Raw genomic sequence first — 14059 nt, 5'->3', positions numbered from 1 at the left:
TTTTTAAGTTTAAAGATCTTTAAAAATTAGTAATTTTGTTTCGTCGCATGAAAAAAGTGTTGATTACAGTTTTATCATCGCCAACCATTCGATCCAGGGATCTTCATAAGGGCTAGTTTAAGTTTCATGACGTTAACTTTCCGTACTAAACAAAAGACGGTAAAACCACCGACAAACAGACATACCTCATTGACCATGTATCACTCTAAAACATCGGTGCATAATCAATACCTCCTTCTGTTGAGTTCACTGTGACTGACAGTATACTCAACAGATGGCGGTAGTGTGTAAACGTTGAACGCAAAAGAAATGACTATTCGTGTCACAGGTGGTGGTACTACTAACTAATGAACATTTAAATTGATCGTTGAATACGTGTTCGATGAACACCTTGCGAGTGTTAGCTCTGTTTGTCAGTGGTACTCGAAGAAGGCCAAGTCCGAATATCGAAAATTAATCATAAAACAACGCAGACCGAAAATAGCAACCTGTGAAAACCATTTCACCTGTATGAAATATTCCCAATCGATAGAACCAAATTGCAACCTTCCTTAGCTCAGTCGATAAAGTCGGAACTACAATGCAAGACCATGCTGAAGATGGCTAGGTTCGATTCCCGCTCCGATCTAGGATTTTTTCCGGTTGTAAAATCTCTCAACTTCCCTGGGCATAGAGTATGATTGTACTTGCCACACAATTATACTAATGCAAAAATGTAACAGGCATCGGAATCTCTCAATTAATAACTGTGGAAGTGCATCTAGAACACTTAGTTGCGAGCACGCACTAAGCTCATATGAAAAAAAACATTAGGCTTGAAATGCGAAGAAGAAGAAGAAGAAGTAGAAGAAGAAGAAGAAGAAGAAGAAGAAGAAGAAGAAGAAGAAGAAGAAGAAGAAGAACCAAATTGAATATGTGAAATCGGCTCAGCAAGACGAAAATTTGCTATGTCTGTAGGTGCGTCTATGAACGCGTTCCAATCGAGGAAAGCTTTCTCTGAGATGGCTTATCCCATCTATATGGGTAATTGATCTTTTGGCGATCTGACTTCCGGTTCTGGAGATAATGGTCTGATAAATCTTAATTACTTTTTTTACATCAATGGCTCACTCTCAGTCGCATCGGCTTCTACTTGTCAACAAAATTTCTTATCGATCAGAACTTCAATGTTGCATTACCGTACACCTGAGCACCCTTTAAAGCGCGAGTATGACCATATTTTACTGTTAAATGTCTTACACTGGTCTTTACGGAGATAAATGGGGTTAAAATCCCAAATAATAAATAAGTTCAGGGAAATTTTTTTATCAAAATTAAGAACACCTAAACACCTCTCAAATCGCGATTAAGGCTATATTTACGGAGATAAACGGGCTTAACGATTTGGAAAACCCAGCTCATGATTTCACGGAGAAAATCAGGGACAGGGAATTTCGAACACCTAATCACCCCTTAAATTGCGATTTGGGACATGTACTCGAAGACAAACGGGTTTAAAGATGTGGAAAACACAAATCATGATTTAGGCCAAATTTAAAGAGAATGTCGAGTATAAACAATTTAAACACTTAAACCCCTAAAATCGTGATAAAGGCCATATTTACGTAGATAAATGACTACGATTTGGATGATGATTAAGCCATATTTACGGAGTTAATTTAGTTTAAAGATGTGGAAACTGTAGAAATCATAATATAAGCCAAATTTACGGAGAAAATTGGCTACACGAAATTCGAACACCTAAACATCCCTCAAATCGCAATTAAGGCCACATTTATGGGGATAAACGGTTTTAAAGATTTGGAAATCCAAATCATGCTTTAGGGCGAATAAGTCCATATTTATGGAGATCAACGGGTTTGTTTATGGTAAAATTTTCGAAGGAAATCAGAGGAAAAAATTCCAACACTTATCACCCCTCAAATCGCGATTTAGGATTTTTGGAAAACCGAAATCATGATTTAGACCAAATTTACATGAGAAAATCGGGTTAACAAGTTTCGAACACCAAAACACTCCACAAATCGCGATCAAGACCAAATTTACGGTAAACGGGTTTTAAGGATTTAGGTAAATTAACGGAGAAAACCAGCCGTGAATTGTATATGTTTATATGTAGATTGAAGCTTGTAGGAGAAAAAAAAATAAATGAATGGGGAAAAGTATCGGTAACATTGACGGGTTGTGCATTCAATTCAACTACCTCCCATTGACAGAACTAAATAGCAAGGAAAGCCAACTCTCAATTATACAAATTACCGCTCGTGACACAAACATCATGCACTCCAATCACTTCCAGCACCCTCCAGTCTCATGCAGAGCTAACATTTTCAAAAACTGTTATACAATTTTAATTAAGGTTTTATTTTTCTTCCATTTCCGGAACTGTTCACGTTTTTTTTTCATATTTGCCTGAACGCGCTGCACCATTCGAATTTCGCTCAAACACACACACGCTGGCACCTAAAATCGGCGTTACCATTAGTGCAACCGTGGCCAAATATCTGCAACAGGACAGCTTTGGATTAATTTTCGGCATAAATACGTTTGTCGCGTTGGTCTTCCAGTCCATCCTGACCGTGGTGGTTATTTCCGAGTCGGGCCTGATGCTTTCGCCACGAGGCCAGTTCAAAGTTTACGGTGGCTATTTCCTGGTGTTGGCGGTGGTGTATTTCGTGCCGGCAACTATTAGCAGCGTGCGGCATTGCAGGGCCGGTGGCAGGACGCAGGCCACTTTTGGCGACGAGGGCAAACAAGTTGATCATGCCACAGGCGGAGGTCAGCGCCAGTCGGATATTGTGAGTACTCATTTTTAATTGCCTCGGGAAAGTGTTGTTGGTAGTTTGTGTAGCAATTAGTTTAATGGCGTGTATTATTTACGATATCATGTAATAAATTCATCAAATATTAAAAAAAAATATGCGCTGAAATTTTTTTGACGAATGTGAGAATATTTGGTATGTAATAAAATAAAATAATGTTAGCATACTAGAATTTGCTTCCCTTTGATCATTTAAAGCCTGAGAATGAGAACATAGCTCGAATGTGTTGACGTCATCAGTATTGAACCCACTATTTGGTTTGAAGTATTTCACTAAAGCAAGCACTACACGGCAGAAATATTGTCAATACTCGAAAGTATTGACCATCATATTGATGCAAATGTTGACGACGAATATATTGATGGGTATATTGACAAAAATCAAAAAAGTTTTCATTTCAGTGCCAACATTTCAAAGGGGCGTAATTGCTTTTGTAAACAATGGCTTTAGCCTCGATTTCTCGCAAATAAAAGCCCACCCCTTCAAATTACCAATGCTAGCTGGGACAGGAAACATTAATCTACCTGCTGGTGTCATTCATTTTCATGAGTGAGCTTTCATTCGCGAGAAATCGAAGACGAAAGTCATTGTTTACAAATGCAATTACGCCCCTTTGAAATGTTGGCACTGATTTGTTTATAGACGCCGACTGAGGTTCTAGAACGGCGTGAAGCTGCTCGGCTTCAACAGAAAAAGCATGCTACACTGAACGAAAACATCCACAATTATTTGAATGATTATTGCATTGCTCGAGCCTTTTAACAATATGCTTTAAAGTTTTGGATGATTGCCGTTTTATTGAATTCGTCATCAGCTGATGAGCATCTATATGACTGTCATCCAAATAAAGGATGATCTTTAGTTGATAATTGGCTGTAAAACATACAGCGCTCAGAGGACAACATTTTAAGCAGCGATCTAAATTCTTGCTCAGCTGCAAGATAAGTTACGCATCACTCAAGCTGCTATTCGCAGCGTTAAACAATAGACTATATTTTCATTTCTCACTCTTCAACGATTATTCATTTTCCTCTTCCATCCAAACGATGAAAATTCTCAAATTCGATGTGAACACTTTTTCATCTCCCATTGGATACCGAAAATATTCGATAGTGTTTCTGGAAACCGAGCAGGAGTGCAGCATCTGAGCGTTTAAATCATTTAAACTAATTTAAACAATCATTTAAACAGCCAGGGAACGTTGATAGCACATCACATATAGTCTATTTTACGAAATAACAGGAGCCAGGCTGACAGAATTGGATATTAAGTTCATTCATAAATTGAAAAATCAGCTGATCACAAACATCTCTGTTTATTTGAGCCAACATAGGACCAAAACCTGAGGAAAAGAAAAAGTCACTGTTTTCTTTCGTATGCAATATTTCTAGCGTTCAGAATCATAAGGACCTAACTGCGATGATCGATTTTCTCTTTTGTTAATATCTCGGTGGGTTTAACATTTTTCGGAGCTTTTGATGTTTATTTTGCTAGATAATACATCATTTTGATACACTGTACTGGAAAAATTGGTTCACTTAACTATAGCAATGCGAAGAGAAAATCGATGAAGATAATCGATCATCGCAGTTAGGCCCTTATGTTTCTGAACGCAAGATTTATTCTAATAATAAAAAATGAAGAACGATAAACCAAATGATAGAAGTATACTATATAGAATATATTCCACAAATGGTTTGGATGATACTCGGAACGTATGTAGGGGAAACAGTCCTATTGTTGCGATACGTTAGAAGTGTTAGGAGCCTATTGTTGTGTATGGAGACAGCAATAGGCTTATAACGCTACAAACGTATCGCAACAATAGGACTGTTTCCCCTATATGTATATGTGGCATATATGAGTACTATTTTTCTCTTTAATACCACCACGAATCCAGTCCCGTACTACACAAGATCGGTTTAGTCTGAAGACAGTTAAAAATCGGGTTCTGGGGAAAGTAAAAAAAAAATGCCGAAAAGAAAACGAAATTATCTGCTGTCACTGCCGAGTAAAAAGAAATTATCAAGGCTTATTTTCTTGAACAGGTCCCAGACTACCTCTGCAGGATTCTAAGTATTTACTTCCAGAACCGGGTCCTGGTCTAGGAGACAGACACGGGCAGAAATCGCTTAGGATAACGGCAGGAGTTCCACATGGCTCCATTCTAGGTCCCACGCTGTGGAACGGGATGTACAACGGCGTGCTGACGCTCAATCTGCCCAAAGAAGTCGAGATCGTTGGCTTTGCGGACGATGTCGTCTTGACGGTAACTGGGGATATCCTGAAAGAAGTGGAAATGTTGGCGGCGGAGGCGATAGATACGATTGGTAACTGGATGCAAGGAGCGAAGCTGCAGATAGCCCACCACAAAACAGAAGTGAGGTTGGTCAGTAAATGCAAAGCAGTGCTGTGGGAAGAGCACGCCATTGTTACGAGGCGCGTGCTGAAGTATCTGGGAGTAATGATCGACGGCCGGCTGAACTTCAACAGCCACGTCGAATATGTGTGTGAGAAGGTGGTGAAGGCCAGCAACCAGGCATACCAAAAGTACCGCCTCATGACAGTATTCCAACGGCTGTCGCTTTCTTTTCCCTACGACAGCCTTGAGATTGAGCTATAAGCGACAGCCCACAGTGAGGCTGTTATACGACATGCAACGTTGCCGTCTTGTGCTGTTCACGACAGCTTGTTCTTAGTCATGTATTTTGTTCGTTCGGCTATGACAGCCTCGGATGGTCATTCGTAACTTTCCTCGTACATACAACAAGCAGTCCGTCAAACTGCCGATTCGTTGCTGCTGCCTTTGAAATTTTGTTTGTGTGTCGTAAGACTGCTACTACACTACCAGTGTGGCGCCGGAGCTCGTTCGGTTGCTATCACGTTCGTGCTGCCCATTGCAAAATTTTCATCCGAAATATTTTTTTTAAACGCACGGTCTCCGGCGAAAAATATAAGCCTACTCGACACCAACCTGACTTCTACCAAACCCCAACCCGATGTTGGCCCGACATTGACCCGACATAAACACAGAATTGACCCGACATCGACCCGACATTTGGCCGATGTCGACCATAAATTGACCTTACATTGATCCGACATCGGGCCGACATATCTGTTCGGGATCATTCTTCTGGGTTTCTTCCATACTCCACTGCCGTATATCAATTGTATATAATGTCTCGTGACAGCCTTTTCGTGACAGCCACTTGGGTAAGCTGAGGGATGTCGTCGGTTTGTGAAGGCTGTTATGACGACAGAAACATTGAGAACCTGGTCATAAAGAAATGCATAAATACAGCCCATTCGGTTCACTACGTTCCAAGCACGATGATTTTAGCAAAGCGGGTATAGATGCGACTGTTCTAATACAGCTTTCATTCGTTCGTGTGTGCGCTGTTACCAATACACTTCGAATTCAGATCTGAACGTACGGTAGCAAGCGGTAGTAAAGCACACAAAGCAACAGTCAATTCAGGTATAAACCAACTGTCGCGAGGAGGCTGTACTTTTTGGAAGCCTGCCAGCAACGTGATAGCCAACATCATGCCGAACAATGCTGGTCCAAGCAGCAGCAAGAGGCGTCTTCTGGCTAGTGTGTCCTCATCGATAAGGTACGGAGGTCCAATCTGGATTGGCGCTGAAAACGAAGCAGAACAAAAGGAAATTGAGCAGTACGATGCGGCTCATGGCCATGCGAGTCGTGAGTGCGTACAGAATCATTTCGACGGATGCAGTATGCGTTATCGCCGGTATGATCCCTATCGGTATCACCCTGGCGGAGGACAACGAGTGCTATATGAGGAGAGAAACCAGAGGAGTTCGAAAAGTGGTGTGAACGGTGTCGATGGTTAGTGGCAGCAGGAGTAGGATGCAGCGGAGAACGGTAGATGGACACACAGGCTAATACCGACTCTTTCGACCTGGGTGAACAGGAAACATGGAGTAGTCAACTTCCATTTGACGCTGTTCCTGTCTGGTCATGGCTGCTCCAGGAAGGACCTGCATCGGGTCGGACACACATCGTCACCCTTCTACCCGGAGTGTGGTAATGTGGAAGAATCACCAGAGCACATGGTCTTCGAATGCCCTAGATTTGATGCTGTGCTAGAGGAGATGCTCGCCCTTAGCGCGGAGAATGTCGTCGAAGAAATGTGTCAAGAGGAGGGCACCTGGAATGCCGTCAGCAGAGCAGTAACGCAGATCACGTTAGCGCTGCAGCGAAAATGGCGAGAACAGCAGCTAGAAAGTAGTAATGTGCTTACATAAGCGAGAAGTGAATGACGGAGCCGGGAGAACCTCCACCTCTAGGGAACTCTCCGTCGGAGTAGGCTGAATCTACCGCCGGGGGCTAGCTGAGTAAAACGCGACTACGCTGGGAGCTTAATGGCTCCCAAACTGGAGAGCCGATCAGCGAACTAGAAGCTGAGGTAAAGTGAGATGCGTAATTCACAGCCCCTCCGAAGTAATATGCCAAATGTTCCCGGAGGAATAAGGGGAAAGTTGTCCAAGGAGGTTTTAGTGCGTCAAGAATCCCACACACCGTGTCACCGCGACCTTGCAGCCGGTCAGCTAACAAGCAAGCGGTGGCATGACGGCATTTTGGAAGGTTTCCTTCTAGCAAAAAAAGTCATCAACCGCCTAAGGAATTTTTTGATAGATCTACGCTCTTACCAGACAGCCAACACCTCTAAGTTTCATCAACAGGTCTTCGGTCTGGCAGAACACCAGCTATCTGACAGGTAACAAGACAATTGTAAGCCTGGCCGAAGATGCCAGTGATACTACGCCCCTAGTTTTGTGCAACATATTGGTTCCAGTTCTCAAACATCTGTGACTCCATTTTCACCAAGTTAGCTGACCAGTCATTCAATGTTTCTGGGATTCTTGGTCAAGCATAGAACGCGCAAAAAATGGTCAACTTCAAATTGGTGTATTTCTGTTAAAAATGCCTGAAATGCTGGATTTGGAAGTTGAGTGTATAAACAATGGTTGCTCTGATGAGTTTTCACCGTTTGCTCTCCAGTTTTCAAAATTACGTCCAAGCAAGAGGAGCAGCGTGTCAAAATTTTGCTCGCACAGCAAGAGGATCCGACGTTCTCACACGCCAAGTTGGCAAAATTGATGGATGTGGCCAAATCGGCCAAACGTTTTAAAAGTGTTCGGGGAGCGTCTGTCGACCGCCAGGAAGCCTGGAAGCGGCGGCAATCGTAATCCGGACGTGTGGCAGCAATGACGAAGAAGGTGGCGGTGAAATATAAGCGGAATCCTAACCTCTCCATCCGGAACGTCGCTGGCAAGCTCAATGTCTCCCATACTACTGTGCAGCGGGCCAAGAAACGAGCCGGGTTGTCGAAGTTTAAGAAGGTGAAGGTGGCGAACCGAGATTACAAACAAAACACGTTGCCAAAGCAGCGGTCCCGAAAGCTGTATACGAATCTGCTCACAAAGTTCGACTGTGTCGTCATGGACGACGAAACAAAGACCACAACCCTCCTAACATCCCAGAACTCCGCCCTATCAAACAGAATTAGGCCTTGGTTAAAATGGATCTAAAAAAAACTAATAAATCCATGGAAAACGAGCAGCAGTTTAAATCTAACTGGCGTTAGGCGGCGAATTAGGTCGATGAGACCACTGTGCAAAATTTAATGGAAGTGGTTAAGCAGAAGGCACGGCAGTTCGGATTTGTTAAACCATAAGAATAAACGAGCTTTTTTCCTATAAATATATGAATTGAACTACCAACATAAAAATAAGAAGGTTTTTGTGATATGAATTTTGACTGAAAGAAACGATTTTTTGTCGACCAATTGTTGCGCGTTCCAGTCTTTACGTCTGCTTTCTGCAAGTCATCCAACGCCTTTGAAGTTTTCTGGCCGATGCACGACTTGGGTTTTCGACAATGGGATATATCAAGCAGTATTTAGGAAGTTGACTTAGGTGAAATAGGTTTGGATTTCCGGAAGTGAAAGTTATTGAGTTTCTATTTATTTTAGACACCTACACGAGTGTGCGTTTTTGTTTTTTTACATACTTACTCCAATTAGGGACATCATGCAGTGAATATGTATTCTTGGATTCAATAATAATTACTTTTAAAACCTTATCAAAAATTTATGAAAACAGGGGTGGAGATGCTTTTAGAAATGCAATATTGTTTCAAGCTTATTAAGAAGAAATTTTCTACATAGTATGAACTCTCAATTTCAACATATATATATAGAGAATTCTTTTCCACCTTCAGAAGAATATGCAACTGATAACCGAGAGGCGTATTACCAAAATCACAAATAAAGCATTTGAAATTTGCTTAAGTTGAATAGCGAATTCAAAACCTTCATAGTCGAAAACTAACAGTCTATCATTTTTTATGTTGAACCTCTTGCTACCATAATATCATACCTCTTTGAATGAACAGAAGAATCTAAAAAAAAACATACAAGATAACACCTGAAATACCGCCGTACCCGACCCCATCCCTGATTCATTTGATGCACTCACAAATTCGCTATCCAATTTAAATTCTTTTACTTCAACAAAGGGATGCCAGCAAAAAAGCTCTTGTAAGAAAACTGCATTTCTGCCAGCGCATTTGCTCAAAGCCGAATGATCGGAACACAAAACGGAAGATAAAATTCCGGAATAATTCATGACACACAGTACGGCAATTCATCACGGCACGAAACGGGCGAATAGGCAACAACGGAAGCACAACTCTGTTGAAACGTTGGTAATGCACCATGAGATGACTGTTGGGTATGTGTGTCTGTGTGTGTGTGTGTGTGTGTGTGCTGCAGTGAGAAAAGCTCCTCATCTTGAAGACAAATCTTATGTTTGAACTTCAACGGTTCAACCTTCGCAACGGAAGCCCAGCAGGATAATGCTAGCGGTGGGTACATGAGCTTTATCTGTGTTTTCCAACTCCGAGATGGGTCTAAACGTGTTCCTGTTTCCGCTGTAACGACTTTTGATGTTTGCACGAAGACCACCCTGTTGCCAATAAGGAGCACGGTGGACGACTTACTGAAGGTTTCCGTTAAAGGAATCTAGGCATGCACTGGCAATCGTCTAAATTTTATCGTATGGGTCATAAATTTGGACGGTGCAATGTGAGGGATAAATTTTGAATGGCATGTGCAGCAGCGGAAGAACTTTTTGCCAGCCATTTGCCACCAACTGGATGCAATTGAAAAGTACGAAAAGGAACCTTTGCACCTCGACCTGGTGGAAGATCGATAAAATCAATCCAAAAAGAAAAGCTGCAAATAAGTACCTATCCAGCTAGCGCTTCACATTGTTACTGCTATTTTCACTTCTTGCAACAGTGAGTGGGCGAGTAAGTGAGTGAAAAGTTCTACAGGGAAAAGAAACTGTTAGTGCCTGCTTCGGGGTTAGTTTCAGGTTAGCAGCATGACTGGGAATAACCATTCGTGGGTTGTTCGTCTGAGTTGAGTCATGTGATGTACTTTTGTGGGAAATTCAAGTGAATCCCATTGAACATAACTTTTGATTGACTGTGTTGTAAATCGAGCATTATTGGTGATGCTTTTAAAGAATCCCACATTTTCAATATGAAACCGTGTGTGCAACATCGATACGTTCAAATAATCACCCCATACAACGAAACACGCAGCATCCATATTTATTGGCCCTGAAGGCATTCAAACACCTCGATCGAGCCTTAAATTTCCCACATTCTTGACGTGTATCAGCTGGGAATCTCCCTCGATCGTGGCGGGCATTGAGGAGAATCGAGGAAAATATGATACTCATGGCTCAAGAAATAACATCATCAATTTCGATCAATATGTACGATGTGTATATGTGAGCGAGTGACACAATGAATGGACCGAAAGATGAAGCATCATAAAGCACATTGTACCAGTTCGTTGGTATATACTTTCCTTTTGAATTGTACGAAGATGAGCGTGTACTTTTCCAGCCTAGGGGTGAACATGGCTACAAGCAGTAACGTCGTTCCGAACACGTATCGTGCGTGCGATATGTTAGGGAGGCAGAACAGACAACTCGGTAAGTCGTTCTTGGCTCCAAGCAACTTGAGGGAATATTTATATAGCTGATAGGGTGAGTGAGTTATACGGTCCATAAAAGTCGTATACGACTACGTTCTATCGGGGAAAATTACTGCAAGTGTCAATAGTACATAGTTACTTATGCTTCCCTTAAGGGCTGAGTAGGAGGTTCAGCAGAATGTGATCTTGGCAACCGATGCAATAATATGCTTAATGGCGGTTTTTCAGTTTTTCTTTGTATCGAACGAATCATACAGATTGTTGATAGCCTTAAGTAATATGAATTCCTGTGGAAAAATATGATGGCTTTACAACATACAAACTGTTCATTTAGAACATTGTGTGCAGGAACTTAACTCAGTTCGCACTCAACAGTTGACAGCGTTGGCAGCAGCAGTTACACCTCTCGGTTAGTAATGTGTGTAGTCGCTATTTAGTGTGAGGCACTACTTCACTTCCCATTGGTACGCCTCCCTTAAAACCGTAATTCGAACCTACCTTAAGGAATAATTAGAAATGGTTCCCATATGATGAATTAATGCTCCACCATTGCGCCCGTATATTAACAAAGCGACTAACTAACTCACATTTTATTTAGTTGGAGATGCCTAACGTCAAATATCAGACTTGAAGTGGACATTTTATACGATTGATTAGGAGGTGAAAGTATAGAGTTGATAGTTCCGCTAGAGTACGGCAGTGTGAAAATTGTATATAGAGAATAGAAAACGAGCAAAGGACAATTTTGAGGAAGGTACGCATAGGGATGATTATCCCCTTTACCAAACTCCCCCGTTGGGGAAAGATAGTGGTGAGGAGTATTTTCCCTCGCCATCACCGGCAAAAGAGATGATCGCCAATTTGCTCATGTACCTTTGTTGTGCGGAAACAGTTCTATTGATTGTTTCACACTCAAATCGCCATATTTTATGCAGTGGTGTAACTATAAGGGTGCCCCGTAACGTGGGTAGATCACCTTTTCGTGGTACGTTACGGGATGTAAGATCTACCACCGATTCCTAGTCCTGACTACTTCAAACCAGTGGACCAGGATTTTTCAGTAATCAAAGGAACACATCTTAGTCCTTGTTACTTGTTATGCCTTGTTGATAGTGACAAGACTCGGCTTTGTCCACTGATGATGATCTTGAAACAAGGAAACAATGAATTAAATAGTTAGTCTTCATCTATGTGATTCCTAATCTTCTATTCGTTGTTCCCTAGTTTGAATTGGTTAAGACTAGGGTTCTGATGCATGGTCATTATCGGTGTTTTTCCTTAATTTTGTTGCTAAGAAATCCAATTTTGACTGACAAAGGAGCGCACCTTTGGAAGGTGTTTCAACTCTCCCAAGGGTATAAATAGCGGGACCTTTCAATTAGAGTCGGATCCTTGCGATAAATGCGAGAATGACAACTGTAAAACAAAATCGAATACTTCATCATTTCTCAATAGTGATGAAGTAATACGACATGCACTAAACTAAGGACTACAATAGATCAAATTACTGGTCGCAGTGGTGTTAGGTCCCAAACAAAGGAAAAAAAACCAAAAGGGTGGATCATAATATTAATATTGCTTCACTAAGCTCAATCAAATTCAAATCAGATCCTGAAAGTTCTCCAAAAATTTGAGCATATTTGGACGTGAACTCATACTGCATTGGCCCTTTAAGGTTTGTATGGGAATCAGTATGGGAAAAATTAACTTTTTGTTGTCGTCATCTAGTCCTTTACTGCAATGATCTAGGGAAAAGATTGATATCTGTACTAATGTGAATGTATCGTCCGAGCCAAACGGTATATAATGATCCTATTGTTGTCGAGCTTGGAAGCAAACCTTTCGTAATGAGTGTTCAAGTGAAGACCACGTCCATTTCTCCAATGCAAGTACTATGCCCCCCTTTGGCGAGATTGCCATGTTTTGTGCAACCACTGATAGTGAATCCAGTTATTATACAAGAAACTTATTGGATAGTAGGAGGATAAGGTGCTTTTCGTGTTGAACTTCTTGGCTATAGTTTTGAGATTTATGATAATCACCCCTATTCTGTATTTCGTTTCGAACGAAATTCTCATACAAAAAAATATTTTACAAATACAGAATAGGGGTGAATATATAATGAACAAGAACGCTCGGTTCTGTAAAGTTCATTCGGTTGAGCCTGACCAAATAAAGCAGTTAAAAAAGTAAGAGGTTGTATCCGAGCCACGACCGTAGATTTGACGTAAGATTACGTGCTCGGTATCAATATTCAATGACTGTGTTAGGGAAACCACTTTTCCCATCACGGAAACGCCTCGTTTTCTGATGTCAAAATTACGCATTTTCGTGCACAAAACGCACGGAATTTTTGTTTTTGTTTTTTTTTGTGAAAGTAAAGTTTTATTTGTCATTTTATTGTACAAAGTTTTTTTTTATTTTACCGTCAATGCTACATCAGGATGAAAGTTCAATTCAGCTATATCAATTATACCGTTACAATTGCTAACGAAGCAGATATATGTAATAAACATATTCAGAATTGCCACTCTCTGTCTGCCGTTTATTACAAATAGGGCAGGTCTTAGCAAGTCTTCGAACTCGAGTCGAATAAAGGGTGTCCACGATGAAATTGCCACACTATGAAATTGCTCTAACTTTTTAACCGTTGGGTAGAATTTGATGAAAATTTGGGTGGATTTAGTTCATAGTGCATTATTTACATCCTGCAAGTTTTAAAGTCCTGTGATCAAAACTCGCGGAAATGGAGTCGAAAGAACAGCTCGTGCGTGATAAAATCTTGCGCATTCATCACGAGAACAAGGATCTCTCGCATCGTTCCATCGCTAAAACGTTGGGAATCGCGAATTCCACGGTGTCGCGAGTGATTAAGCGGTTCGAGGAACGGTTGACCACCGATCGGAAGCCCAGAAGTGAAGGAAAAAGTATTCCGTACAACACCAAAAATCACAACCGCGTAGTTGGGGCCTTCAACCGAAATCCGAACGCCTCCGTTAGGGATGTGGCTAAGAAGCTGCACCTAAGCCGAAGTTTTGTCCAGAAGGCCAAAACTAAGGCTGGGCTTCGAACGTTCAAGGTACAAAAGGCCCCTAATCGCGACGAGAAGCAGAACAAGTCCGCCAAAACCCGTGCCAGGAAGTTGTACCTCAACATGCTGACGAAAGTTGAATGCTGCACCATGGACGACGAAACATATGT

The 14059-nt window shown here is 41.5% G+C and overlaps 1 protein-coding gene across 1 annotated transcript in view; it reads left to right on the top strand.

Moving 5' to 3' along the window:
• Positions 1–2860, top strand: part of LOC135699866 (thiamine transporter 1-like) — a 60170-nt gene extending 57310 nt beyond the window's left edge. The window contains exon 6 of the mRNA XM_065220224.1: positions 2486–2860. Within this exon, the coding sequence (XP_065076296.1) occupies positions 2486–2816 (331 nt within the window). The 3' untranslated portion in view covers positions 2817–2860. The remainder of the gene's footprint in view (positions 1–2485) is intronic.
• Positions 2861–14059: the final 11199 nt, after the last annotated feature.

The sequence above is a fragment of the Ochlerotatus camptorhynchus genome, unplaced genomic scaffold (assembly GCF_037179485.1).
Source record: "Ochlerotatus camptorhynchus isolate MF236.1 unplaced genomic scaffold, CSIRO-AGI_Acam_v1.1 ptg000121l, whole genome shotgun sequence".
Classification (NCBI taxonomy): domain Eukaryota; kingdom Metazoa; phylum Arthropoda; class Insecta; order Diptera; family Culicidae; genus Ochlerotatus; species Ochlerotatus camptorhynchus.
Note: the sequence above shows the minus strand (reverse complement) of the source record. Positions and strands in the feature narration are given on the sequence as shown.